The 28000-nt window shown below is 42.9% G+C and overlaps 1 protein-coding gene across 2 annotated transcripts; it reads right to left on the bottom strand.

The window, feature by feature from the left end:
• Nucleotides 1-491: 491 nt before the first annotated feature.
• Nucleotides 492-27686, bottom strand: LOC112257924 (E3 ubiquitin-protein ligase TRIM37). Of its 2 annotated transcripts, XR_006084089.1 has the most exons (27): nt 27252-27686; nt 26366-26444; nt 24289-24390; nt 23876-23916; nt 23294-23410; nt 22263-22350; nt 22024-22146; nt 21640-21763; nt 21467-21534; nt 18962-19086; nt 18593-18643; nt 15031-15112; nt 14594-14670; nt 14425-14509; nt 14002-14096; nt 13050-13164; nt 12603-12797; nt 9149-9285; nt 7439-7521; nt 6155-6343; nt 5699-5995; nt 5362-5517; nt 5040-5229; nt 4021-4127; nt 3409-3555; nt 993-3241; nt 492-846 (listed from the first exon to the last, which is right to left on the bottom strand). XR_006084089.1 is itself a non-coding variant. In XM_024431870.2 (26 exons), exons 1-26 carry the CDS (start codon nt 27257-27259, stop codon nt 3183-3185), a joined length of 2940 nt encoding a protein of 979 aa, XP_024287638.1. In that variant the 5' UTR covers nt 27260-27686; the 3' UTR covers nt 492-3182. The 2 variants fall into 2 exon arrangements, 1 of the variants encoding a protein (XP_024287638.1); XM_024431870.2 differs by having other exon boundaries at nt 492-3241.
• Between the last annotated feature and the right edge of the window lie 314 nt (nt 27687-28000).

Here is a 28000-nt window from a genome sequence, read left to right as displayed (position 1 = left end):
ATTATAGCAACATTTGCGCATATAGGCATTCCCAACAACATTTCTCGCATAACTACATTCTACTAATACAAAAAGATCCCACCATGCCAGACGAACAACTTATCGATCGACATTTATAAAATTGTAACGAAACTACTGCTTTCCATCACAGCCGTCGTGATTTTTGTTTATACAGTATGATGACTTAAGGCTACATGCATACAAACTGAGCATGGGAACGTGGTTACTGACTTCCAATAAAGCAGTTTCGGTGCTGTGAAGTGAGCGGAAGCCTGACTGGAATGTTTAAGTAGTGCAAACTCAAATTAGTCCCCAATTGCTTGAAAAACGCGGTTTCTAAAATCATTGGGAAAAAAAGTTGCGTAACCCCTCATCTGCAATTGATCTCTCATGCAGTTTGTGTTCAATAAAACAAAAAACACAGGATTTTCGTTATTCAGCCATTTGACAAGTATTTCCATATGTAGGATACAAAAACAAACGTGTTCCAGTTCAAGAAACCAAACAATATTTTAATTTGTTCATGTCATATTATATAAGTACAAAAAATGAAAAGAAAAAAAAGACATTCCCAACATAAATTCCCACTGCATTCTGGGACAATACAAAACAAACACTCAGACACAAGGAGAGCATGAACACTCAAAAACATCTAATCACCTTCTTTCTAGTGCCTTTCCTCAGCCAGCCCCCCCCACACACACCTCAAACCTGGGCAGTGTACACACACACACACACACACACACACACACACACATCTCAAATCTGGGCAGTAACAGAAATGTGCAGTGTACACACACACCTCAAACCTGGGCAATAACAGAAATGTGCAGTGTACACACACACCTCAAACCTGGGCAATAACAGAAATGTGCAGTGTACACACACACACACACACACCTCAAACCTGGGCAATAACAGAAATGTGCAGTGTACACACACATCTCAAACCTGGGCAGTAACAGAAATGTGCAGTGTACACACACACACACACACACCTCAAACCTGGGCAGTAACGGAAATGTGCAGTGTACACACACACACACACACAACACAGAAATCGATATAGACACAATAAGACCATATCAGGATGAGTCTCGAGCTGTATATACAAACACCCTTTCAAGGGCACAAGAGGTTTTACACATATTTTCCACACTCTGCCTGTTCAACCCTATTAAAGCCATGTGATTCTAGGCACACGATGGAACATTAAGAAGATGTGCAGCTGTGGGTTTTAGCGTCAGGCATCCTATAGCTGACATAGGAAGATATTAACAGCGTTAACCACTCAGCTCTCCACTCAGGCATTTGGAAACATATTTCCTTATTAGTCAATGCACATTAGTATACTTTGAGACATCTTACATATCTCCCTTTCAAGGATAGAATTGTTTACAGATTTGGTTTGGGTCACCACTTTATTCAAATGACGACTGTCAGTGTTCATTGTTCTCCAAAAAGCAACTACAGTTTCTATTATGATGTCCATGTGGACGCTAGTGTGGTCTTTAGATTCATTTTAAGGGTTGAAAGCAATAAAATGGCACTGTGTAAAGAAAAATGGTCCACGGCCACAGAGCAAAGCTAAACTTTAAGGCAGAAATGGCACCCTCTGATGGGCAAAAAGGAAAAAATTCAAAAGGTAATGGGTCCAATTACACACTTTAAAGAAAAATATTCACATCATTGTTGGGGAGTCTTTGTATAAAACAAACACTTATTTACACACGTCTCAGTCAAACAAATTTTTGCTAATAATTAACTCAGTCAAATAAAATGTATCTAGACCCAAGAAGATGGACATTTGAATCCATTTAAGACCATGTTTGAACTGGGAAAGGAATCCACTGAGTTGCATCTGTTTCATAGAAGTCAAAACCGGTGAATTTGTATGGACCCATTTTTCTAAGTCAAGCAGAAAAGCTGAACTGGGAGGAGTTGCTCACACAGCACAGGGAAAGAGTGAAGATGGAAATTACAGTGTGGACACAAATGCTATCAGGGAAGAAAACGCAAAACACCTACACATGTGCCTATGTTACAGAGCTCATCTTGACAAGAGCTGCAGAAAACACTTCTACATGAAAGAAAGAACCCTGTATGTACGAATAATGTATGTCAGCTTTGATGTGCAATGAAGAGACAAGGTCAACGAGCACTTGAAGCCCAAACCGTCAATCAAGAATGGTTAATAATCAATTCAGTCAGAATCCACTCAATACTCTGAGCAAGAGTCATTTCCCTACTAAGACTTCACTCAATACCAATTCAAAATGTAGCCATCTTTTACACAGGCCAGAGGAGGCCGTACCATTGATCCACATTTCAATGTTTGTCTCCACAGCAGCAAAACTGGTTCTTGTTCTGAATGATTTACTGGGGGGAAAGCAACTCCAATCTAACGGGAGAAGTTGATGAAGTACAGTAGTTTACATTGACAAGATTTACGCAGAGGGGACTTTGGGCAATTTTTCCTTGTGTTTCATCCCCGCCTTTCCTTCAGTTAACGTAAAGGGTTTCTAACACGTTTTAAGCCATGTTGATACAGGAATTAAGGTTGTAAATGTGTCCACTTCATTTCAAGGCATTTGTTTAGACTTAACCAGAATTGAGTGTTCATTACAACACTGTGTGATACCTGCTTGACTGTGCTCCTCCACACAAATACATCAATAGCACCTCATTGAATCAGAAAAGCAGAGAGCTTTTGATGTTCTTTCTGTTGTAAAGCAGGTGCCCCCTGCTTCTTTCTAAAAATTCACCTTAGCTCATAATGCCCAGACCAAAGCCCAATCTGAGTATGTAGACATTGCAAAAGTCAACCATGACCTAATTAGTTATATTATAACTTCCTATTTTATTTAACACCGACAGGAATATGTCTCTCGCAAATATATTGTTCATCGCCCCATAAACTCATAAAATGTACATTTAAATGAAAAGATGAATGAATGTGACCAAATATATTGTGACACATTTTGCAGTTAGTCGTCATCATCAAGGTGCTTATTTAGTGAGTTGTAGCATTCGTAGTATTTGGGTTGTCAGTGACTAGAATGAGTGCATGCACGTGTCTACACAAATGCTCATGTGCATTAAAGTTATATACACTACGATCCAGTTCCCACATGGCGATTGCCACTGTCTAGACCGGCTGTGGTGTCCAAATTGGAGGGGAATCACCTGTCTGTGGTCTCTACTGTGGTGAAGCTTAGGTCATCAGAGATCAGCTGGTCTCCTGGGAGGAAAGAAGAAAAGAAGCATTTAATCATAGCAATAATTTCCTTCCAAGGAACTGGCAAATTGATTAGAGGATAAATGTGTGTGGAGAACGTGCAGAAATGAAACCCCACACTAGGGTATGCATGTTTTTGTGTGAGGGTTACAGCAGGTAACAATATTGACCTGCGCAGGGCAGTGCCGGGGTGTCGTAGCGACTATTTCCAGCCTCCAGGACCACCACCTCGTCCTCGTTCTCTGTGTCACAGTCAATCTCACTATCACTACTCATACCTGGCAGCAGTACCACCGTCCGCTTCTGGACAACATGACCTGACCGACAGAAAGAGGGACACACAAGATAAGGGAAAACAGAAAAGGGAGAGCACATAGGTAAACAGAAAGGGGGGGGTCAAAAAGGAAAACAGCAGAAAGATGTAAAGGAAGAAAAAAGGTCCAGAAACAGAGTGGGGGAGACAGAAAGAACCTTATAGCGGAGTCTCACAGGTAAGGGGAACAGGTGTGCTCTTGGCACTGATGGTCTCATCTTGCACACCAGTGCCAAGTAGACACCCACTCACCCCAGAGTTCATTAGGAGAAACGCTGGAGGAGAAACACATTTTAAAATACCCTTCTCAAAGAAGCTGTTAACTCTACCTGCAGTATGTAATTAGATTACAGTACATTCTATCCACTTAAGATGAAGAGTGGAGCTCAAGCCGTAGTGCCATCACAATCCTCCGTAGAGGAGGGTGGAGCTAGAGGAAGGGAGGGGTGTTAGAGCAGTGAGGGCTCACCTTCGTTGGGGCATGAAGAGGGTTCCTCTGCCAGGAAGAGCAGTGACTGGCGGATCTCAGCCGGCTCCGAGCCACAGTCCAGAGAGCTGTCCGTCAGCAGGCCGGCCCTGAGGGAGGGGAGGAGGAAGAGAGAGGAGGAGGGTGTCAGTTTACACAATTCCATTCTCACAAAGCCTCCTGCACAACATCACCTCAGATGCTCCTAGAGTGGTCAATCAATTAATAAAAATGACCATCCACACAAATGATAGACAGGATGAAAGTAGATTTGCCACTCTTATTTTAAGCACAGGCGAAATTGTATGATTTCAATAGACATTTTTCTTAAATTCTTTCTAAGCTATTGTTGAGATTTACGATTTGTATTCGTATCACCATTAGCTGTTAAAAAAGCAGCGGCTTTTCTTCCTGGGGTCCACACAAAACTTACAGAACACTGATGGATAGGAACAACAACATTTTCACCACTCTAGTAGCTGGTTTATTCCAAAGCTAAACAGTTATTTTAGAGAAAGCTGGCTCTCAAGGCCTTTGTGGTCCACTGGGAGGGTCAATTTGCAATACCAAATAGGGTGCCACAGAAATACCACTTAGCTACAACAGCAGCAGCACACTTTATTTTCACTTATCCGGCATTCTTTTAAAACCCAGCCAAGGTTGGCACAGTGAAGTAATAAAGAAAGAGTAGCACAAAACAAATATGACGCCAAAAAAAAACAAATTGTTAAATTGGAGGCTTTGGCAGGGGCTAAACACTTGATAAAGGAATAATAACTAAAGCGTTGGTTTAAAACGATCCATTAAAAGATTGTGGAGCAAACAGAAATGTATGAGGGAGTTTATATTCTCAACTGTCAAGTACACTTTTCAATTATCAAGCTCCATTCTCCAAGCACCTGGACTGTATGAAAAAATATTAGATATGGGAAAAATAAACAATAGAATTTCAATCCAATCGCTTTGGATCTCCACAAATGCATAGGGGCTAGGGTTGGATTTAGGACAGGGTGTTAGTTTACCCCACGGTTTTGGTCCTGGGTCGTGCCATGGTGGCGGTGGAGATGCAGCTGAGGACCTCCAGAGCGTATAGGTCAGACCCGTAGAGCTGCTCCTGGTCGTGTTTGGAGCTGCAGGGTTTGTTTTCGGAGCAGGACGACGAGCTGCCCAGATAGGGAGGGGAGCTGTGGGTGCTGCGTGGCTTCAGGGCTCCTACAGTATGACACCGCACAGGGAAACACTGGTCAGTCAGAAGTCATCAGCTGACAATCATTTTTTGGGAACATAGGTAGATCCATGGTGGTCTAAACACTGATAACCCCGACACCTGGCTTTAATACTGACCCTCTGATCCGTTGGAGGTGCCCCTGGGAAAGAGGCTTTGGTCGCTGGACGACTCTCCACCGCTCTGGCCTCTCAGCTCCTTCTCAACTACGTCTGCAGCCCTCCTTAGGCCCAGCCTGCTCCCATCCTGCTTGGGAGATGAGGCTTTCTTCCCTCCTGCCACACAAACCACAGCTAGATAAACATCTGATTGAGCAGTTGATAGCTCCCCAGCTGCCCATCTAGTCTTCAAAGAGTTTGACAGTAGAACGTGATGTAAAATGCTATCCGATTCCACAGATTGTAGTCTGTGTGTATTATGTAGTGTGTGTGTGTGTGTGTGTGTAGCAACTCTCACCAGAGCGACAGTGTCTGGAGACCCCAGGTCCTTTCCCCATCAGATCTAGCTCTATGGGCTTCCTGCAAGGCCCTAGCTCTGAGTGGTAAGAGGGCCCCTGCTCCACCCCTGTGGCCCCGCCGGAGGGCCCTGCCTTGGTCTCCCCCCGTGCCTCCAGCTGACACTTGACATCCGTCATCTTACTGCGCACCTCGGCCATCTGTGCCTTGAGCCGAATCAGGACCCCAGAGTCTGGGGCTCCCCGCCTCACTGTCTGAGGCCTGCGCTCACCCCGCTCCTTCCTGGAGTGGACTTGGACTGGAGCAAGAGAGAGAGAAAAAAGGGAAGAGTGAAAAAAGGAGATGAAAATATTAATTGGCTATTAGTGCTTATCCTAATGTCTGCCAGAGAGGGAGTGACTGTGTCTTAGCTTGGCTACCTTGTACAGAGTAGGAGGCTGTGAAAGACAGACCCTACCTGGGCTGTGCAGCAGGGAGGCAGGGGGTCTGGGTTGAAGGCCCCACAGTGACTCCACACTGCTGCGCTCCTTCAGATCCAGTAGCTGGATGAGGATGACGGGGTCAATTTCTAGCAAACTGTTGTTGCTGCCAGCGGAGGAGAGACCACCACTATGCCTCAGAGACTTGGCCCCGGGGTTAGAGCTTCCTGGGAGAGGGTTAGAGTGAGAAAGGTATGTTCAGAGGTACAATGGTGAGGAAACAGTTGCAAACTGAAAGGGGAGACCAAATGTGAGCTACACTGGATATGCTTCTATCTATCGAGTGTTGGAGGAGCAGCAAGGGGAGTCAATTGACACTTTGAATGAGTTTGGAAAAGGGCATATTGAATACTTGTGCAAAAGGAAATCTTTACCTAGGTTTAACATAGAGCGGAGCTCAATGGCTACTAAACAGCCCATGCTGCATCTCCATTTTAAGTTACAGACAAGAGAACTCCTGCACCAAGATTCAGTTCAACTCTCCAGCCATTTCACTGCAGTACTGAATGAGTCAACCAGCGCACAGCTACGAGAGCAGCATAAAAATCATTAAGGGCTGCATACAATGAGCATTTCAAAAGGCGAGAGATTAGATTGGAAAAAAACGCTACTCTGTCTGAGGCAGTGAGAGTAATGGAGGCGGGGACGATAATCCACTTTGCAGCCAATGTTTAATGAATACATTTGAATTTAAATAACCTCCCTGGCTAACCGACTATTAGGCATTGGGGCATGCAATAATGGATATTTTCCTTTCGGAGGAGAGTCCGATATGAAGCAAAAGGGACTACCAACATGTCCAAGTTTAAGGGTGGCCCGCACTGAGTTGCTAAAGTTTAAATCAATTATCAAAGTACCGAAGGGTAACAGGACAAGGCTTAGATCTGCCAAAGAAAGGTGCATCCTAAACACTATGTAAATTAAAGTAAACTGACACATGGATTGTTATGCAGCCTTTCACACTCCCCTTTGGCTTAACACACACACAGTTTAAACATTCCACATCAGCACCCATGACATCCTCTTTAAGCCCCATTAGACACACACACACACACACACACACACGAGAGTTCTGATGATATAGATCAAAAAGAGGAGAGAAAAAAGGCGACGGAAAGAGAGACGTACAGACAGAAAGTATGAGAGGGAGAACGAGGCTGTGAGAGAACGGGATGGAGAGAAAAGAGGGGAGGGAGATAGAAAAACAGATGAGGGAGTAGAGAGAGAGAAAGAGATGGAGACAAAGGGGAGGAAGAGGTTACCTGCTGCTCCTGCCACAGCGGCAGGCAGTTCTCCCTCCTCCATATCCAGGTTCCGACTGAACTCCACATCATTCTCCCCAGACCTGAGAACCAGAGACCATCAACTTCAGGACTGGGAACAACATTGCTACAATGTCACGGTCAAACTAACACTAAAACTTTAGCTGAGAGCCAACACTAAAGCTGACTGAATGCCGAAACCATGCCAAGACCAGGAAAACAAGTCTACCTATCATTTCAAATAGCCTCGCTGGCATTTAAATTTGGTCAACTGAGTTTTAGTTGATTCAGTTTATCAATTGGTTTTATTGGCCGATTTATTGTTACAAGACAGCGAGATGTGACCATTTGGGGGACATGGAAATGTCGTTCCCTCCATGGACCTCTTTGGGTATAGAAACTGCGCACGTTCAAATCAACCCCACTTAAGGAAAATGTAGTTCCTTGGCCAATACTATAGGCTGGGAGACGGCATTAATGAGACAAATAATAAATCAGCATCCGCAAGACCTTGGCTGGACCAGCAACTCTTCAATGAGAGTGTGTGCATGTCCAGGACTCCCTAAACCACCGAGCAGTGTTCCCTTACCAAAAAGCTTTTTAGGGTGATTAGACAGAAAGTGCTCTGTTGTCACAGACCAACTAGTAGCTCTACTGATGAAATTGATGGACACTGCAATGTTCTCTGTCGAATGGTACAGCTTAATGATAAGTCGTTAATGATAAGTCGAACGGCCCCATGGGGATGTGCGTGCCCATTTGAGAGTGTGCAAGTAAGTGACTGACTTGTGTGCCTGTACATTGTGTGTTCGTATACATCAGTCTGTAAGCCTTCCCGGTACACATGCCTTTAGGTATGCCCCAGGGGACAACGGGAAACACAGCAGCCCTTGCCATTATATCAGTCCATAGCACAACATGAGTCAGAGATATCCAGCAGAGCTTTTCTCACTCGCCGCCACTCAGTGTATTTATAGACGTGGGAACGATGGAGCAACGCATCCCAGAGCATCTTGGAGGAGAAAAAGCCCTACCAGCATTACAGCTTTTGCGAGCGCGAGAGAGAAGTGCCTTGTGGGAGGAGAGGGGGATGGCACTTGACTGTAGTTTCCCCCACAGGGCCTGAGAGGATCCTTGTTAAAAGCAAACATGGAGCACTAACATGGATTTAAATGTTTCAGGAGAGGCATGGAGATTGAACAATGTGTGTTCTCTATGTAATGTGTGTATGCATGCGCGTACAGATCTGTATGAAGACATGGGAAGCCCTTCTGTGAGAATGTTTATGCATACGGTACATGTGTGATAATGTCTATGTAAGTGTGCGCTTGTGTGAGGAAGGAGCTGGTGAGCCTCGTGTTGGTGTTTTACACTCAGCCAGCCAGGCAGTATGAGGAGCAATGATGACTCATGGACGGCTCATCTGGAGAGCTCACAATGAGGGGGTGGATGGGGGAGAGAGAGAACATGCGAGGCTGATGATCCAGCGCTGCACTCCACTCTCAGCCTCTCTGGTTGCAGGGGTTTGAAAACACGTCGATGAGGTACGCATACACTAGTCATATAAAACACTTTTTCTAAGTAGCACAACCCAGATGGTGGGGAAGGGCAGAGGGAGTCTAACTTAATTGTACTGATACGATGGGGAAAATATAATTTCCTTTCTGCATCCATCCCCCAAAAACAAGCAAGTTTCGGTAGGCCACTCACATGGTCTCTTCGTCGATGTCGTTCTCCTCTGTGTTGCTGGTTGCCGTGGAGCTGCCAGAGGTGCTGCTGCCATCCAGAGGGTTCACCTCCTCATCCCCCGTCAGACAGTCCACCTCCAAATCCCCGTCAGACAGCTCCTGACCACACCACAACGTTGGCACAACATTTACATAAGAGCCTCTAGTACTGCTCTGTCAAGTTTTATCATCTGATACACCAATGAAACAGTTCATGCTCAAGGTCCACTTCAGATTGCTCATGATCACACTTCAACATTAATGCAACATTAGCACAATGTTCAGACAACACGTAGCTTGGAGCTCAGCTCCTGACGCACCAAGTGTTTCCCCTCTACTGTGTCGCATCTCCATCTTAAGACAACTTATGATACTGCACACTGAGGTCAGTGCTTAGGTATGACAAGAGAAATTAAGTGGAAGAAAAGGTGGAATGATTTATAAGTGTTTTTTAAATCTAATTTAGTCCAGTAATATAGACTAATGATGCGCCATCTTTAAAATAACATTTTAATCGGAAACAAATATGAACCAAAATTATACATTTTGTGAAGTTCTGTGAAAGGGAGTAGTACACAGCGTTGAAAGAGTTCTTGGCAATTTCTTGCATGGAATAGCCTTAATTTCTCAGAACAAGAAAAACTGACGAGTTTCAGAAGAAAGTCTTTGTTTTTAGACATTTTGAGCCTGTAATCAAACCCCCAAACGCTGATGCTCCAGATACTGAACTAGTCTAAAGAAGGCCAGTTTTATTGCATCTTTAATCATAAGTTTTCAGCTGTGCTAACATCTATTTGATGTTATTTTAAATGGAGGAAAAAAAAGTGCTTTTTGTTAAAAAACAAGGACATTTCTAAGTGACCCCAAACTTTTGAACGGTAGAATAGGGCGCTGGGCCACCACAAGCAAAAACAGCTTCAATGTGCCTTGGCATAGATTCTATAATGGTCTGGAACTCTATTGGAAAGATTCAACACCATTCCACAATAAATTTATTTGGTGTTTTGTTGATGGTGATAGAAAACGCCATCTCAGGCACCTCGCCAGACTCCCATTAGGGCTGGACAATATGGCCAAAATATATCACGGAATTTTATGTTTTTAATAATAAAAGCGTTAAATTTGCTTTATAAGTAGTGCATAACCCAAGGGTGGCAACACATACAGTTGAAGTCAGAAGTTTACATACACCTTAGCCAAATACATTTAAACTCAGTTTTTCCAAAATTCCTGACATTTAATCCTAGTAAACATTCCCTGTCTTAGGTCAGTTAGGAACACCACTTTTAATTTAAAAAATGTGAAATGTCAGAATAATAGTAGAGAGAATTATTTATTTCATCACATTCCCAGTGGGTCAGAAGTTTACATACACTCAATTAGTACTTGGTAGCATCGCCTTTAAATTGTTTAACTTGGGTCAAACTTTTCGGGTAGCCTTCAAGCTTCCCACAGTAAGTTGGGTGAATTTTGGCCCATTCCTCCTTACAGAGCTGGTGTAACTGAGTCAGGTTTCTAGGCCTCTTTGCTCACACATGATTTTTCAGTTCTGCCCACAATTTTTCTATGGAATTGAGGTCAGGGCTTTGTGATGGCCACTCCAATACCGTGACTTTGTTGTCCTTAAGGCATTTTTTCACAACTTTGGAAGTATGCTTGGGGTCATTGTCCATTTGGAATACCCATTTGCAACCAAGCTTTAACTTCCTGACTGGTGTCTTGATATGTTGCTTCAATATATCCACATCATTTTCCTTCCTCATAATGCCATCTATTTTGTGAAGTGCACCAGTCCCTCCTGCAGCAATGCACCCCAACAACATGATGCTGACACCCCCGTGTTTTATAGTTGGGATGATGTTCTTCGGCTTGCAAGCCTCCCCCTTTCTCCTCCAAACATAACGATGGTCATTATGGCCAAACAGTTCTATTTTTGTTTCATCAGACCAGAGGACATTTCTCCAAAAGGTACCACCTTTGTCCTCATGTGCAGTTGCAAACCATAGTCTGTCTTTTTTAGGGGAGTTTTGGAGCAGTGGCTTCTTCCTTGCTGAGCGGCCTTTCAGGTTGTGTCGATATAGGACTCGTTTTTACTGTGGACATAGATACTTTTGTACCCGTTTCCTCCAGCATCTTCACAAGGTCCTTTGTTGCTGTTCTGGGATTGATTTGCACTTTTCGCACCAAAGTACGTTAATCTCTAGGAGACAGAACGCCTTCCTGAGCGGTATGACGGCTGCGTGGTCCAATGGTGTTTATACTTGCATACTATTGTTTGTACAGATGAACATGGTACCTTCAGGTGTTTGGAAATTGCTCCCAAGGATGAACCAGACTTGTGGAGGTTTATAATATTTTTTCTGAGGTCTTAGTTGATTTCTCTTGATTTCCCCCATGATGTCAAGCAAAGAGGTACTGAGTTTGAAGGTAGGCCTTGAAATACATCCACAGGTACACCTCCAATTGACTCAAATGATGTCAATTAGCCTATCAGAAGCTTCTAAAGCCATGACATCATTTTCTGGAATTTTCAAGTCGTTTAAAGGCACAGTCAACTTAGTGTAATCTAAACTTTCTGACCCACTGGAATTGTAATACAGTGAATTATAAGTGAAATAATCTGTCTGTAAACAATTATTGGAAAAATGACTTGTGTCATGCACAAAGTTGATGTCCTAACGTGACTTGCCAAAACTATAGTTTGTTAACAAGAACTTTGTGGAGTGGTTGAAAAACAAGTTAATGACTCCAACCTAAGTGTATGTAAACTTCCAACTTCAACCGTACATTCTAAGTGATTTCAATGGGTCCATCTCCATTCGGATTATTTTATAATGTTGTCAACATTGATCAATTTCTGCATTTACTGCACTAATTTGAGAATTTCCACACTGCCACGTAGGGTTGTTTGATATGGGCAAACAACCTAGGCCTGATCTTTTACCAAATGTTGCAATTGCGATTTGACTTGCGATTTAGAGCAAAACACTTGGACTCACTGTTGGAATTACGGAAACAGAATGTTTATTCTAATTCTACACTAGTGGGCACTTTGAATACAATGTTGTTGACATGACAACGAATGAAAATGCCAGGAAGGAGTTATTGTGACAGGGTAGGAACCAAAGTGTTGACAAGTGTTTCCAAGGGGACCCTATTATCTCTTAGCTACTTCATTTAGATAACATATTTATGCTTTGCGTATTCCTCTTTTATTTAGAAGATACTGTTTCAAACAATATTTAAGTCTACAGCCTGATAATACCAGTGATGGTGTATAGCGAATTACATTTGCTCTAAGTGCATTTATTTGCTAGCTAGCTTTAAATCATATGGTAGTGTGTGCACCATCTTGAACCAAAAACATGAACCAATACAGTGATCATCGGTGATCCTCATTAATATGATTATAAAGTGCTAATGTCTGAGTTACTCACATTGGAGTCATCGTGCTGAGTCTTCTCCTCCTCCTCTTCCTCTTCCTCTTTGGTGTCAGTGGTCTGGCAGCTGTCCTCAGCCACGGGGCCTTTCCCTGAGCGGGAGTCTCTCTCCGAGGTCGAGGGGCCCAGGCGCCGGTTAGGAGGGGACGAGCTGCGAGACTGCTGCCTACAGATCAGCTCAATGGCCAGCCTCTGAAAACGGGTGGACATAATATGCAATGACAAGACAAACATTTAAGCTAAGATTCATTTGTGATCTAAGCAAACTCGGTCCTGGGGTTCCCCCTGGGTGCACGTTTTGTTTTTTGGACCTAGCACTGCAAAGCAGATTCAAATAATCAAAGCTTGATGAGTTTGTTATTTGAATCAGTTGTGTAGTGCTAGGGAAAAATCCAAAACGTGGACCCAGGACCTAATTTGGTAAACCCTGATCTAAGCCCCCACCTCTTTGAGATTGTTGATCTGCTGGACGTAGCTGGACTGGGCTGACTCCAGCTGGCTGATGTACCAGTATTGGTCTCTGCACTTCTGGAAGAAGGTGGGCGAACGCACCTGGTACCTGTTGAGGATAGAGACAGTAACCTCGGCAGTCGAACAAGACATCAATGAACCCGGAATCAGAGCTGATAAAGACATGGCACCTTTCTGTCTAATGTGTAGTAGTGGTAACTCACCTGCAGTGATTTATTTTTATTTTTACGAGAGAAATCAATTCAAGAACTATGTGGGAGGCTGGGCTGAAGCAGAAACGTGGCAATTAACTACAATGACCATAATCCATTGCGCCTGTTCTTTCCAGCACGGACAGAGATGGATACACTTTTACGCCTGCTACGTTAGATACATGGACCGCGTGAGAGAGGAATGACGAGAGAGAGGGATAAGGAACACATTCAACGACAGTTTGTGAATGTGTGTCTTATCTACTTTGAAGAAGTAGTAAAATTATTGTGTCAGACAGACAGCTCTGCAGCATGTTTAGGCAGACTAGCCTAGCTAAATATGATGAGTAAAGACAATATGGGGAGCACAGAGATAACGTTGTCTGATTGACTGCTTCTGCCTGAGCAGAGATGAGATGACGACTAAAGGAATGAAAAATAGTCATCAAATAAACAGTAATATACACAACTGAAATATTTTATTTCATATTATTTTCCATCGTTGTCTATCTAATGTGGAATTGACAGAGAACGGAATATTTTCAATGTTTTGGCAATTGAATGTTCACAATTTTTGGCTTTGAAATTTCCATTAAAAAGCTCTCAAATAATTTTTATGTAATTATTTCATAATACATTTTTAATTTTTTAAAATCTTGAAATGGAAAATCTTTATAAAAAAATTCAATAGTCAAACCGACCTCAAAAAGCACTAGTCGCTCACCAATACCCACCTGAGGACTAGAGTGTCAGTCTGCATGTTGAGGTAGCCCTCACTGGCCAGCAGGTCCAGTCTGAAGAAGCGGTTGTATCCCCAGCACTCCCCCACCTCAAATCAAATCAAATTTGTCACATACACATGGTTAGCAGATGTTAATGTGAGTGTAGCGAAATGCTTGTGCTTCTAGTTCCGACAATGCAGTAATATCCAACGAGTAATCTAACCTAACAATTACCTTACACACACACACACACACACACACACACACACACACACGTGTAAAGGAATGAATAAGAATATGTACATAAAAAAATATATGAATGAGTGATGGAATAGAACGGCATAGGCAAGATGCAGTAGATGGTATAGAGCACAGTATATACACATGAGATGAGTAATGTAGGGTATGTAAACATTATATGAAGTGGCACCAGACCTCAAAGTCTGACGCAAACTCCCTGATGATGTTCTTAGTGGGGTCGCTGGAGGCCTGGTGAACCATCTCCACGCGGTACTCGTACCTACAGACACAAACACACGCGTTAAAAGGTGATATAACTAAAAGTGAAAACTTGAAAGAGAATGACAATTTGACAAAAACATACTTCGACGTTTCAGGGAGTCCTGCAGACAGTTCCAAGAAAACTGACAGGTAATTGCCACGCACCACACCGTTGCCATCCTGAAGGAGAAACACATAATGATGAACATGAACAGTTTTTCACAGATCTTCAATACTGAAAACTTCATTGTGACATATCAAATCTAGTAGCTAGAGTAAGATAGGATGAACATAAGAGCTAATTGTCTTGTTTCAATTACTACAAGATAACAACCAATTGTTGGAGGTGTCGGTCTACTCCAACGGAGGCTACAGAGTGGAGGATGGCTCATAATAATGGCTGGAACAGAGCAAATGGAATGGCATAAAACAAATGTAAATGTGTTTGATGTATTTGATGCCATTCATTCCGCTCCAGCCGTTACCACAAGCCTGTCCTCCCCCAATTAAGGTGCCACCAACCGCCTGTGGTCTACTCACTGGGTAAACCTTGAGTCTCCAGCAGAGGCCAGATATCTGGAGTGGTGGGCTGTAGACAGGATCTGCCCTCTGTCTCAGGGTGCTGCAAGACCAACGGAACACACCGGCAGAATAACAAGTCAGATAGGATGAATCCATTCATTAAACAAGCCAATTTCTACTGCGTCTTGGTAAGTGTCACGAGAGAGAAATTGCTCATCATCATGGGCCGACATGTCCGTGGTTGTTTTAACGGAGCAAATCCCCCAACCGACTGATGCTAATACATGATCAGTCACATGCTAATTAGCAGCTAGAGCATAAGCACTTAATCAGAGCCTTGGACTTGGCAACCCAAATGGGGGACTTAGTATTCTTTGCCAAGACACAAAAGGTAAAATATATTTCGTTTGTTGTTTAAAAAGACTGTTGATTTCTATTCAAATCAAACTTTATCACATGCACCGAATACAACAAGTGTAGACCTTAACGTGAAATGCTTACTTACAAGCACTTAACCAACAGTGCAGTTCAAGAAGAGTTAAGAAAATATTTAACAAATAAACTAAAGTATAAAATTATAAAAAAATAACAATAACGAGGCTATATAGAGGGGGTACAGGTACCGAGTCAGCGTGCCGGTGTACAGGTTAGAGGTCATTTGTACATGTAGGTAGGGGTGAAGTGACTATGCATAGATAATAAACAGCGAGTAGAGGTGTACAAAACAAATGGGAGGGGGGGGGCAATGTAACAGTCCAGTGACCTTTTGATTAATTGTTCAGGAGTCTTAAGGCTTGGGGGTAGAAGCTGTTAAGGAGCCTTTTGGTCCTAGACTTGGTGCTCCGGTACCGCTTGCAGTGCAGAAGCAGAGAAAATAGTCTGACTTGGGTGACTGGAGTCTGACAATTTTATGGTCTTTCCTCTGACACCGCCTATTATATAGGTCCTGGATTCAAGGAAGCTTGGCAACAGTGATGTACTGGGCTGTACGCACTAGCTTCCCTCTGTAGCGCCTTACGGTCAGATGCCGAGCAGTTGCAATACCAGGCAGTGATGCAACCAGTCGTGCCCTCTTCACAACTGTCTTGGACCACGATAGATTGTTGGTGATGTGGACACCAAGGAACTCGAAACTCTCGACCCACTCCAAAACAGACTCGTTGATGTTAATGGGGGCCTGTTCGGCAAAACTTTTCCTGTAGTCCACGATCAGCTCCTTTGTCTTGCTCACATTGAGGGAGAGGTTGCAGTCCTGGCCCCACACTGCCAGTTCTCTGACCTCCCTATAGGCTGTGTCATTGTTGATTAGGCCTACCACTGTTGTGTCGTCAGCAAACTTGATGGTGTTGGAGTCGTGTTTGGCCACGCAGTCGTCAGTGAAGAGGGAGTACAGGAGGGTTATAAGTACACACCCCTGAGGGGCCCCAGTGTTGAGGATCAACGTGGCAGACATGTTGTTTCCTACCCTTACCACCTGGGGGCAGGCCGTCAGGATGTCCAGGATCCAGTTGCAGAGGGAGGAATTTAGTCCCAGGGTCCTTAGCTTAGTGATGAGCTTTGTGGGCACGATGGTGTTGAACGCAGAGCTGTTGTCAATGAACAGCATTCTCACATAGGCGTTCCATTTGTCCAGGTGGGAAGGAGCAGCGTGGTGCAATTGAGATTGCGTCATCTGTGGATCCGTTGAGGCGGTATACGAATTGGAGTGGGTCTAGGGTATCCGGGAGGATGCAGTTGACGTGAGCCATGAACAGCATTTCAAAGCACTTCATGGCTACCGACGTGAGTGCTACGGGGTGGTAATCATTTAGGCAGGTTAACTTCGCTTCCTTGGGCACAGGGACTATGGTGGTCCGCATGAAACATGTATGTATTACAGACTGGATCAGGGAGAGGTTGAAAATGTCAGTGAAGACAGTTGTCAGTTGGTCCGCACATGCTTTGAGTACACGTCCTGGTAATCCATCTGGCCCCGGGTCTCACTCACATCAGCTACCGAGAGCGTTATCACACTCATCCAGAACAGCTGGTGTGCTCGTGCATGCTTCAGTGTTGCTTGCCTCAAAGAGAGCATAAAAAGGCATTTAGCTTGTCTGTTAGACTCGCGTCACTGGGCAGCTCACGGCTGGGTTTCTCTTTGTAGTCCATAATAGTTTTCAAACCCTGCCACATCCAACAAGCGTCAGAGCCGGTGTAGTAGGATTCAATCTTAATCCTGTATTGACGCTTTGCCTGTTTGATGGTTCGTCTGAGGGCATAGCGGAATCTAGATTAGTGTCCCGCTCCTTGAAAGAGGCAGCTCTAGCCTTTAGCTTGATGTTGCCTGTAATCCATGGCTTCTTGTTGGGATACATGATCACTGTGGGGACGACGTCGCGATGCACTTATTGATGAAGCCGATGACGGAGGTGGTATACTCCTCAATGCCATTGGATGAATCCCGGAACATATTCTAGTCTGTGCTAGCAAAACAGTCCTGTAGCGTAGCATCCACGTCATCTGACCACTTCCATATTGAGTGAGTCACTGGTACTTCCCGCTTTAGTTTTTGCTTGTAAGCAGGAATCAGGAGGATAGAATTACTGCCAAATGGAGGGCGAGGGAAGGCTTTGTACGCATCTCTGTGTGTGGAGTAAAGGTGATCTAGAGTTTTTTTCCCCCCTCTGGTTGCACATGTGACATGCTGGTAAAAATTTGGTCAAATTGATTTAAGTTTGCCTGCATTAAAGTCCCCGGCCACTAGGAGCAGCGCTTCTGGGTGAGCATTTTCTTGTTTGCTTATGGCCTTATAGAGTTAGTTGAGTGTCCTCTTAGTGCCAGCGTCGGTCTGTGGTGGTGAATAGAGGGCTACAAATAATATAGATGAGAACTTTCTTGGTATATAGTGTGGTCTACAGCTTATCATTAGGTACTCTACCTCAGGCGAGCAATACCTCAAGACTTATTTAATATTAGACATCGCGCACCAGCTGTTATTGGCAAAAAGATACACCCCCCACCCCTCGTCTTACCAGACGTAGCTTCTCTATTCTGCCGGTGCATTGAAAATCTCTCCAGCTCTATATTATCCGCGTCGTCGTTCAGCCACGACTCGTTGAAACATTAAGAACTGTAATATCTTGTGTCCCGTTGGTAGGATAATAGTTAGCCATCAATTTTATTTTCCAATGACTGCATGTTAGCAAGTAGAATTGATGGCAGTGGGAGTTTACTTGCTCGCCTACGGATTTTCAAAAAGGCAGCCCATCTGGGTCCTATTTTCCTCCGCCTTTTCTTCACACAAATGTGCATCTTTCTCGTTAAAGGAAAAGGCTTCTTCCAGTTCGTGGTGAGTAATCCCAGTTCTGATGTCCAGATGTTATTTATTTTCAGTCATAAGAGACAGCAGCAACATTATGTACAAAATAAATAAGTTAAAAAATAAGTTGAACAAGGCAACAAAAAAATAATAAATTTGCACAATTGGTTACGGGCATGTGAAACTTCAGCCATCCTCTTTGGCTTCATCTTAACATACACAAGCTGAATATCAGAGCATTTTCAAGACTAGATGAGGAAGAGCGATGAGGATTTTTTTTACCTGAAGTTTGCCAGAACGAAAGTGCTTGAGTCATAGGCAGGAACCAGCTCACTGTATGTGTGTGTGGGGGGGAGATGTTTCGTAATTACAGCTCAATTTCATCAAATATCCATTAAAAGCATAAAAATATCTTGCTGCATTATGACTCATCCAAAATGGAAATGTATATCTGAAAATACAAAATTAAACTGAACATCCATATTTAAAAAGTGGATCCTCCTTTCTCTGACGACAATTTGAAAACACAGCTACAACAAAGTCTAAAAAGAGAGTGCAGGGCATTTTTGTATTCTCAAGTTCTCTAGTCGCATCATCTGTGGTTAAGTACAGTACCTAGGGAGTGCAGGTAGAATGGGTTTAGTATGTTACCTGGTGAAGTCTGGGGGGACTGGGGTGGTAACAAACGACTGCATGGGCTTGCGGTGAACCTGCTGGAACATGAGCAGGATCTCTGGGCTCTTGGAGATCAACTCGCTCTTACTGCAGGAGCGCAGCTGAAGGATCAGAACAACACACACAATTCTAGAGCTCCGCAGAGCAACACCTGACCCACCCCCCCACCCTTAACACTTAGTCATCTCATTTCACTGGCGGCATGACATATCAAGGTAGAGTTCCACACGCCATGGAAACCCAAGGTGGAATGTATAAGAAAACATCTGGGTGAAGGGCGGAAAACAGCTATATCTTTTTCTTCAATTGACTGTGTTTGAATAACGCATTATGAACCTGAGAAACATCCTGAAAGATTCACATGGCTGAATTTGAATGCGTGACTGACAGTTGAAGCCAGGACACCCACTCTCTCAGGGGGCTTGCGACCTTCATTGAATTTAGGCTCAGTTTTGAAATATAGGAATCTCTGGACTGAAAAGGGCAGGATTATCAAGCTCTTGCCAATCAATGACTCACCTAAAACATAAAAGCTTAGTTTCTCACAAGAGTTTCAAATCAGGGCGAACAACCTGGTTTCTTGAAGTTTCACATGAGTTCTCTCAGAAAACTAAAAGTAAATCTCAATAGTCTGAAAAATGTAATGGAGTTCAAGCTTTTGGGGGATTTTATGCTACTGAAGCTGGCTGGTAAATGCGGCCAGGAGATGGCCAGGTTTCAAAAATGCCTAGCTTTTGTGTCACTATCTAACAGGAAAAGCTAACTTAATTATTCTTACATGTACTAAAATTATACTGAACAAAAATAAACTTCAAAAACTTTACTGAGTAACATTTAATAAGGAAATCAGTCAATTGAAATAAATTCATTAGGCCCTGATCTATGGATTTCACATGACTGGGAATACAGATATGCATCGGTTGGTCACCGATACCTTAAAAAAGGGTAGGGCGTGGATTAGAAAAATAGTACGTATCTGGTGTGACCACCACTTGCCACATGCAGTGCGACATATCTCCTTCACATATAGTTGATTAGGCTGTTGATAGTGGTCTGTGGAATGTTGTCCCACTCTTCAATGGCTGTGCAAAGTTGCTGGATATTGACGGGAACTGAAACACGCTGTCGATCCAGAGCATCCGAAACGTGCTCAATATGTGACATGTCTGGTGAGTATACAGGACATTTTCATCTTCCAGGAATTGTGTACAGAGCTTTGCGACATGTAGCCGTGCATTACCATGACGAAACATGGTGATGGTGGCGGATGAGAGGCACAACAATGGACCTCAGGATCTTGTCACGGTATCTCTGTGCATTCAAATTGACATCAATAAAATGTAATTGTGTTCGTTGTTCGTAGCATATGCCTGCACATACCATAACCCTAACACCACCAAGGGGCACTCTGTTCACAACGTTGACATCAGCTAACCGCACGCCCACACAACGCCATACACTTGGTGGTTGTGAGGCCTGTTGGAAGTACTGCCAAAATCTCTAAAATGACGTTGTAAGCGGCTTATGGTAGAGAAATTAATATTATTATATTCTGTTAACGCATATCCAAATGATGTTGTTGACTCGTCCTAGAGTCCTATGTAACCAAAGCATAATTTGGAGAAAAAAGAAAAGAAAAACACTTCAAAACAGACCGTTTCAAAAATGTTTGCCATTTCCTCATAGATTATGTCATACTAGTGAGGAGGATGAGCTGGCCAATCAGTACTCTACTCGCATAAATCTGTTTAATGACTAGCATGAATATTTTTAATGACCGGTATACACCCACACCATTCTGTTATTGGGGTACAGATGGAGCATTCCACACTTGACCAAAACACCTCAGCTAATCAAAAGGGACGTGGAATGACTCCAATGTAGCATTGGAGTCATGAGAAGGGCTAGCCTAACCTATGACCTGACCCATCACACCCCCCCCCCAGTGGTAAGAAGTGACATCCCAAGAAAACGATACAACACAAATGGCCCCTAGCCTCTCACGCAAGTTTTCTTCCATTAACACTAAAATTAAATATTTTCATACAACTTAAACTAAATAAAAATGAACAAATCAGGTCTGAAAACTAACAAACTAAATCTAATTCAAAACTAATAGAAATAAAGATGAATCTAAAAACACAAAACTATAATAACCTTGGTGCAGATGCAGAGTAAGAGGATATGAAACGAGAGATAGCTTCTAGACCATTGGTGGCTCAGTGCCTTTTCTCCCCCAGCTTCCTGCTACCCTGAGTGCTGTGCAGTGTGGCGTGCCAGACTTCCACTGGAAACACTTCACACTCTCCTCTTAAACACCTGCCTCCACAAACCACAGGACCACACACCCTCAAGCAGGTACACCGTGTCCAATCCACTTGTAGTGCCACCTATGCTGTTATTATTGCCTTTTGGTTTACTGGTGTTAAATGTATTAAATGGTACGCTGTATAGTGAGTGGTATGGTACAAGTTCACACACCTGATGTTCCACCTCTTGTAGGAGAGACTCCAGTAGCTCAGTCTCCTGGGTGAGGGAGGTCTTCTGACCTGTTGTGAGAGGACATTTTCATGTAAAAAATAATATTTCAGTGACATAGAAGGGCATTACAGTGACTAGAGTGAATCCGGAATGGTGTCACCAAATGAGCGTACCCATGAGGGTGAGGAGTTTGTTCTTGAGCTGGTTGTCCAGACGGGCGATCATCATCTCCACTGCATTACGGATCTCTCGCACTCGCTCGTCCTTGGCCCCTCGCACTGCTTCCACATTCCTCTCCTGAGAAAACCAGAAAACCATGTCAAATGAAGGCAGAGATTGGTACAACGGTAACTTCATCTGTCATCATAGATGGATAGTGTGTAGAGGATAATTACCTACAGAGGATAATTACCTGTAGTGTCGTTGTGCCATCTAGCGGTTAAAATCAACACTGCATTAGTGATACTATTTTCTCATGTGCGCGTCTAACCAAGCCACAAAAAAACAATCAAATGATCCCATGATATGTCATATTATACAGACACAGTTCCCCTCACCACTTCCTGCACCAGGCTGATAAGTTCCATGAGGCGTCGGCGGAGCTTGGCCACCTCCTCGTTCACTTTGGTCACGTGCTGCTCATAGATCTCAGCCAGAGGCTTGAAGGTGTGGCCACCATGCTTGGGAAAGGGGTAGATGTGGTGATCATAAAATGGAGGGACGGACTGACATAGTACTTGTCTTATACCAAACTGATGTGGGCTTGATTGAGAATACTCCTCTGGGGGTCACTTACCATGCCTCCCCACAGAGCACACTGGTGGCAGATGCACTTCTTACAGGTCCAGCAGAACACACTGAGCTTCTCATGGTGGTTCTCACACCTGTAGACAAACCACACAACTGATAAGGTTGACACATCCAGACCCTCTGGAATCTCTTTTCAATACATTTTCTATAATTAACTGGATCGAAACATGGTTTTCTTTTGCAAGTAAAGGCAAACCGTATAAAAAAAATAAAAAATCATGATAGCTGTGATGGAAACAGGAAGGGTCTGTAAAATGTTAGAAACGCAGACATAATGTGAGAAATGGAGGAGGAAACTACTTTATGTACAAATATTGATATAATTAACCATCATATCAAAGTAAACTTGGGAGTCAGGTGATGATATGGTGTGTGGTCCTCCCACTACGACTCGGGAAACCATGCAGTTTATTAGGCTAAAGATTAAATAGGGTGGTGAAAGTGCACGGTGATGAGCTTGACGCTCCTATCCATTAAATATCAAGGGTCTTATTCTGGTGCCATGTTGATCGATGCTTGACAGCCATCTGACAGTTGAAAATGTGATGGAAACATTGATCTTTAGGTTTTTATTGAAATCATGGAAACGTAAGTGAAAAAGTCAATTTCACATGTGCACTGTCATCATGCACTGATTTTTATCCCCAACAAGGGTGGGAAATGCGCATATTTTCTTTAAGCAGATTTTTCCATATTCGCATGAAAATCTAATGGCAATTGGGTGGAAAACAAGCTACTGTCAGCAAAACAACTCCCAAACAACCAGCCATTTATAAACTCAGCCCACATTAGAATGTGCTGGGCCTTCAAATTTCCTAGCTGAAAGGACACAATTTTAGGTTGCTTTTGCCTCATACTGCAGGTACAAGCTACATTTTGTTTAATGGGGGTTCAGGTCGTTTAGAGGTCTTCAGAAAGGGGTAGAAAGGGCAGAGAGAGACAGAAGGATAAAAAAAAAGCAGTGGTAGTGATGATGAATGAGGCGGCGAGTCACAGGGGAGCGATGCTGGGGCTCACTTGTCCTTGTCGTTCTCCTCATGTTTGGAGAGGTTGCAGAGCTGCAGGGTGTCCAGCTGCTGGGTAACTTCCTCAACCCAACGGCAGTTCACCAGCTCCCGCAGCTGCAGTGGTGCCCTGGACACACACAAGATCAGGCTTGACATATAATGCCCACTAAATGGTGGCTAGAGTCTAGGTCAGGGATGTCAAACTCATTCCATGGAGGGCCTAGTGTCTGCATGTTTTTAGTTTTTCCTTTCAATTAAGACCTAGACAACCAGGTGAGGGGAGTTCTTTACTAATTAGTGACGTTACTTCATTAATCAAGTACCAGGGAGGAGCGAAATCCTGCAAACAGTCTGCCCTCCTGGAAATGAGTTTGACAAGTGGCCTAGGTCTATCCAAAAACATCTAATCAAACAATATAGCCAAAGGAAGTTACATACAGATCTCCAAGTTTAGTATACCTTCAAGAATTTTTCAAGCAAGACTTCTTTAGAAACGTGTTTCTTTTACCAGCATGAATTGATACTGGAACTAGAATTTTTCCGGGGTCGCAGCCCCTACTTTGAATACTACTACAGTAGTAGGAGGGCTTACCGACAGTGTGGGCATTGGGCTCTCTGCTCAGTCAACCAGCGCTGTCAATAGGAGAGGTTACATTACAGCACTGCAGATGAGGTTGTATAGATTTCTACAAGATTCCTAACACCCATGACCGCATTCATTTACTATATTTCTAGCCTGACAGTTCAATGTAAACACTAATGAGAATGTTTCTATACTTTAATAATTTGAAAATGTAAAGTGGAATTTTGAATTTCTCTGGTAAACAAGAAAAGTAGTTTCATAAAGCTTCTTCTTAATTCACCAATGCTGTGAGTTTTAAGCATGTTAGTCCGAACAGAGACTTTTTAATGTGCATTGTTGTAGATTTCTCCCTCACAACCCAGCTGTGCAGTTACGCTAACGAGCTGGCCTCATTGCCCGTGGCGACATGTCATGAGACTCACCCTTATGCAGCTGAAACAGCAGAGTTTGGAGCAGTGGGGGCAGAGCCGAGCATCCCGCAGCTTCTCCATACAGATGAAACAACGAAACACCTCTGCAATACTCTACGTGCAGAGATGGAAGGCTTTTAAAATTATCAAAGCAAGACTGGAACCATTATAAATTGACAGGAAACAGTAGGCTCTTGAAATGTGGTGTACGATACATTCAATTAATACAGACCTAACTAGAAATGTGATATAGGGTATATATTTTGTAAATTAACTTTCTAAATATACAGAAAATATCAATCTATCAAACAGTGATAAAAACTAGCAGCACAATGGTCACAGGGGGGTGGGGGCTTAGTCATGGACATGCAAGCAGGAATCAATTCTTATTTGGTACAGTTGAGGCACAAACCAATGTAAATGACTATCTGGTGGGGTGAGAAATATCACAATCTAATGCAATTGGCATAAGGCCAACGATGGCTGAGAGGAAAAGCTCTAGTCTAGTAATACATCCTGAGCTCAGGAGTGCTTCCATCCATCCGCCTGTCAGCTGAGGAGATTTTCTAGTTAGAGCAGTGTGTCTAGTTGTTCACACAAGCAAGTCAGAGATGGGTCTTTATCTAAAGCTGCAGTGAGGTAACCAGTGACATACATAATGACAGTGAAAATAATTTTTTTAATGTTTGCAAATGTATTAAAAATAAAAAAACGTACCTTATTCACATATAGTACCAGTCAAAAGTTGACACCTACTAATTCCAGGCTTTTATTTTTTACATTGTAGAATAATAGTGAAGACATCAAAACTATGAAATAAAACATATGGAATCATGTAGTAACCAAAAAAAGTTAAACATATCCAAATATATTTGAGATTCTTCAAAGTAGCCACCCTTTGCCTTGATGACAGCTTTGCACTCTCTTCGCATTCTCTCAACCAGATAAAATAGTCCTATTTGGTAAAAGACCAAGTCCATATTATGGCAAGAACAACTCAAATAAGCAAAGAGAAATGACAGTCCATCATTACTTTAAGACATGAAGGTCAGTCAAAGTGCAGTCGCAAAAACCATCAAGCGCTATGATGAAACTGGCTCTCATGAGGACTGCCTCAGGAAAGGAAGACCCAGAGTTACTTCTGCTGCAGAGGACAAGTTCATTAGAGTTACCAGCCCAAATAAATGCTTCACGGAGTTCAAGTAGCAGACACCTCAACATCAACTGTTCAGAGACTGCGTGAATTAGGCCTTCATGGTAGAATTGCTGCAAAGTAATCACTACTAAAGGACACCAATACGAAGAAGAGACTTGCTTGGGCCAAGAAACACAAGCAATGGACATCAGACCTGTGGAAATCTGTCCATTAGTCTGATGAGTCCAAATTTGAGATTTTTGGTTCCAACCCGCTGTGTCTTTGTGAGACGCAGAGTAGGTGAACAGATGATCTCCACATGTGTGGTTCCCACAGTGAAACATGTAGGTGTGATGATGTGGGGTGTTTGGCTGGTGACACTGTCAGTGATTTATTTAGAATTCAAGGCACACTTAACCAGCATGGCAACCACAGGATTCTGCAGCGATACGCCATCCCATCTGGTTTGCGCTTAGGAGTATCATTTGCTTTTCAACAGGACAATGGTCCAACACACCTCCAGACTGTGTAAGGACTATTTGACCAAGAAGGAGAGTGGTGGAGTGCTGCGTCAGATGAGCTGGCATCCACAATCACCCGACCTCAACCCAATTGAGATGGTTTGGGATGAGTTGGACCGCAGTGTGAAGGAAAGCAGCCAACTCCTTCAAGACTGTTGGAAAAGCATCCCTCATGAAGCTGGTTGAGAGAATGCCAAGAGTGCACAAAGCTGTCAACAATGCAAAGGGTGGCTACTTTGAAGAATCTAAACTATATTTAGATTTATTTTACACTTATTTGGTTACTACATGATTCCATGTGTCATTTTAGTGTTGATGTCTTCACTATTATTCTACAAAGTAGAAAATAGTACAAATAAAGAAAATCCCTTGAATGAATAGGTGTCCAAACGTTTGACTGGTACTGTATACTGATGTGCAAAATGGACCACACCTCAACACTTTGTTCATCCATCTCAGCCAGTTCAGTTTTCTTCAAGTGGAGGAAATTGGGTGATATCTCAATCCAATACCTATTATCATGGTGAGAAAGAAAACAGGGGTGTAATCATTAGTCCAAACAGTTGCGCTTCGCAACAAAAACGAATTTCTATTTGCAAATTCCGGTTGGCTCCATCCCCGTTTCGTTCTGTTTGTTTATGTTTAAGAAATGGTTTGCAACAGAATCAACGTAATGAATACGTCGCAGGGTTACAAAACATTCCCTTTTGCAGCGAAAACGAACCCAACAAACAGGGCGGGAACTAAATTAATATGTCCAATATAAATATTAGTTTGATGTTTTCCAACTGTTTGGAGTGAAATAGTTACGCAGATTCTGTTGCAAAACTTTTTGCAGAAACCGTTTACGCCAAATCGAAATGCAAACATTCAGGTAGGTCCCTCCCCGTTTAGTTTGGTTCTTAAACGGTAGACTTTCTGTAATGAACACACCCCAGTTGTGCCAAACTAATGCAGATAGAGGTCAAGTCATTACCAGCGCATAAATGAATGAGTTCATGATAACGGTATTTCAAACGAACATTAGTGTTCAATAACTTCAAGCTGAAAAAGAGTTTGGCTCTGTGACTGGTTAGCTAACGTTAAGCAGGTGGTGACTTGGCTAATTAATACTGGTTTCTAAAACTTTGTTGGTTATATCCATCTATACACACACACCATTAAAATAATTGTAGTTTGACATGGGGTTGAACAACAAAGCTATCTAACATTAAAAAAGATAACAATGCAGAACTTCATTGGCTATGAGGGCTGATGGCAAATTCTAATTCATAGCTAGCGAGCTAGCTAACGTTAGCTGACTATGATAGTTATCTTACCTTCTCATATGCTTGCTAGATAGCTAACTGGCTTAGCTATTTCTTCTTTCTTCAAAAAGGCATCGATAACCGCGCTGAAGACACACGCCGAAGTTCCACTATTATTTTGGATGGGTGGAATTGGATGGTGAAACTAGCTTGCTAGTTAGCGTCAGCTAGCCTGATTCTGAACATCCACTGGCTAATAAACGAATTAGCATCGAGCTTACTTTACCTAGCTTAGCAGCTAAATTGCCTCAGCTGTAAATATCGAATTCATACAGTAAATGCAGGCTTCATTCAATGATACATTTGAACGCAAGACTAGATATATTTTTTGCAATCCGTGACTACATTTATATTTCTCCCATGATGCAGGCTATATCATCTGCTGCAGCTACATATCACCATTGGAGACCATTCCCCTGTTTATCGCGAGCTCTTCGGATATTGCTTAAACCAATGTAAAAGCGGTGGAAGGTGGGACGTTTGTAAATGATCCAATGGGCAATGGCCCATATAGCTGAGATGGTAAGGCAACACACCCATTTTCTTATCGTATGATCCGCACACACCACTGATATTGAAAAACAAATTGAGGTTCAAAAAAAGAAAATTCTCTGTGACTATGGTAATTTCCAGTGATGTAATTACATATTACATATATTATTACATATACATAAGAAATTGGGGAGACAAACGGTAACACAAAATGTGAAATTGAAAACCTAGCTAACGTTACATCCTTTTATTATTCTCCCCATTGCATT

The sequence above is a fragment of the Oncorhynchus tshawytscha genome, linkage group LG09 (genome assembly GCF_018296145.1).
Source record: "Oncorhynchus tshawytscha isolate Ot180627B linkage group LG09, Otsh_v2.0, whole genome shotgun sequence".
NCBI lineage: Eukaryota > Metazoa > Chordata > Actinopteri > Salmoniformes > Salmonidae > Oncorhynchus > Oncorhynchus tshawytscha.
This window is presented reverse-complemented; position numbering and strand designations above follow the sequence as displayed.

Excerpts from the sequence above, each read along its gene's own strand:
- LOC112257924 (XM_024431870.2), bottom strand. Across the intron at positions 15,113-18,592 it reads TTCGTTCTGGCAAACTTCAG|CACCCTGAGACAGAGGGCAG; the intron begins GTAAAAAAAATC and ends TTGGTCTTGCAG. Across the intron at positions 3,242-3,408 it reads CCCGGCACTGCCCTGCGCAG|GAGACCAGCTGATCTCTGAT; the intron begins GTCAATATTGTT and ends CTTTCCTCCCAG.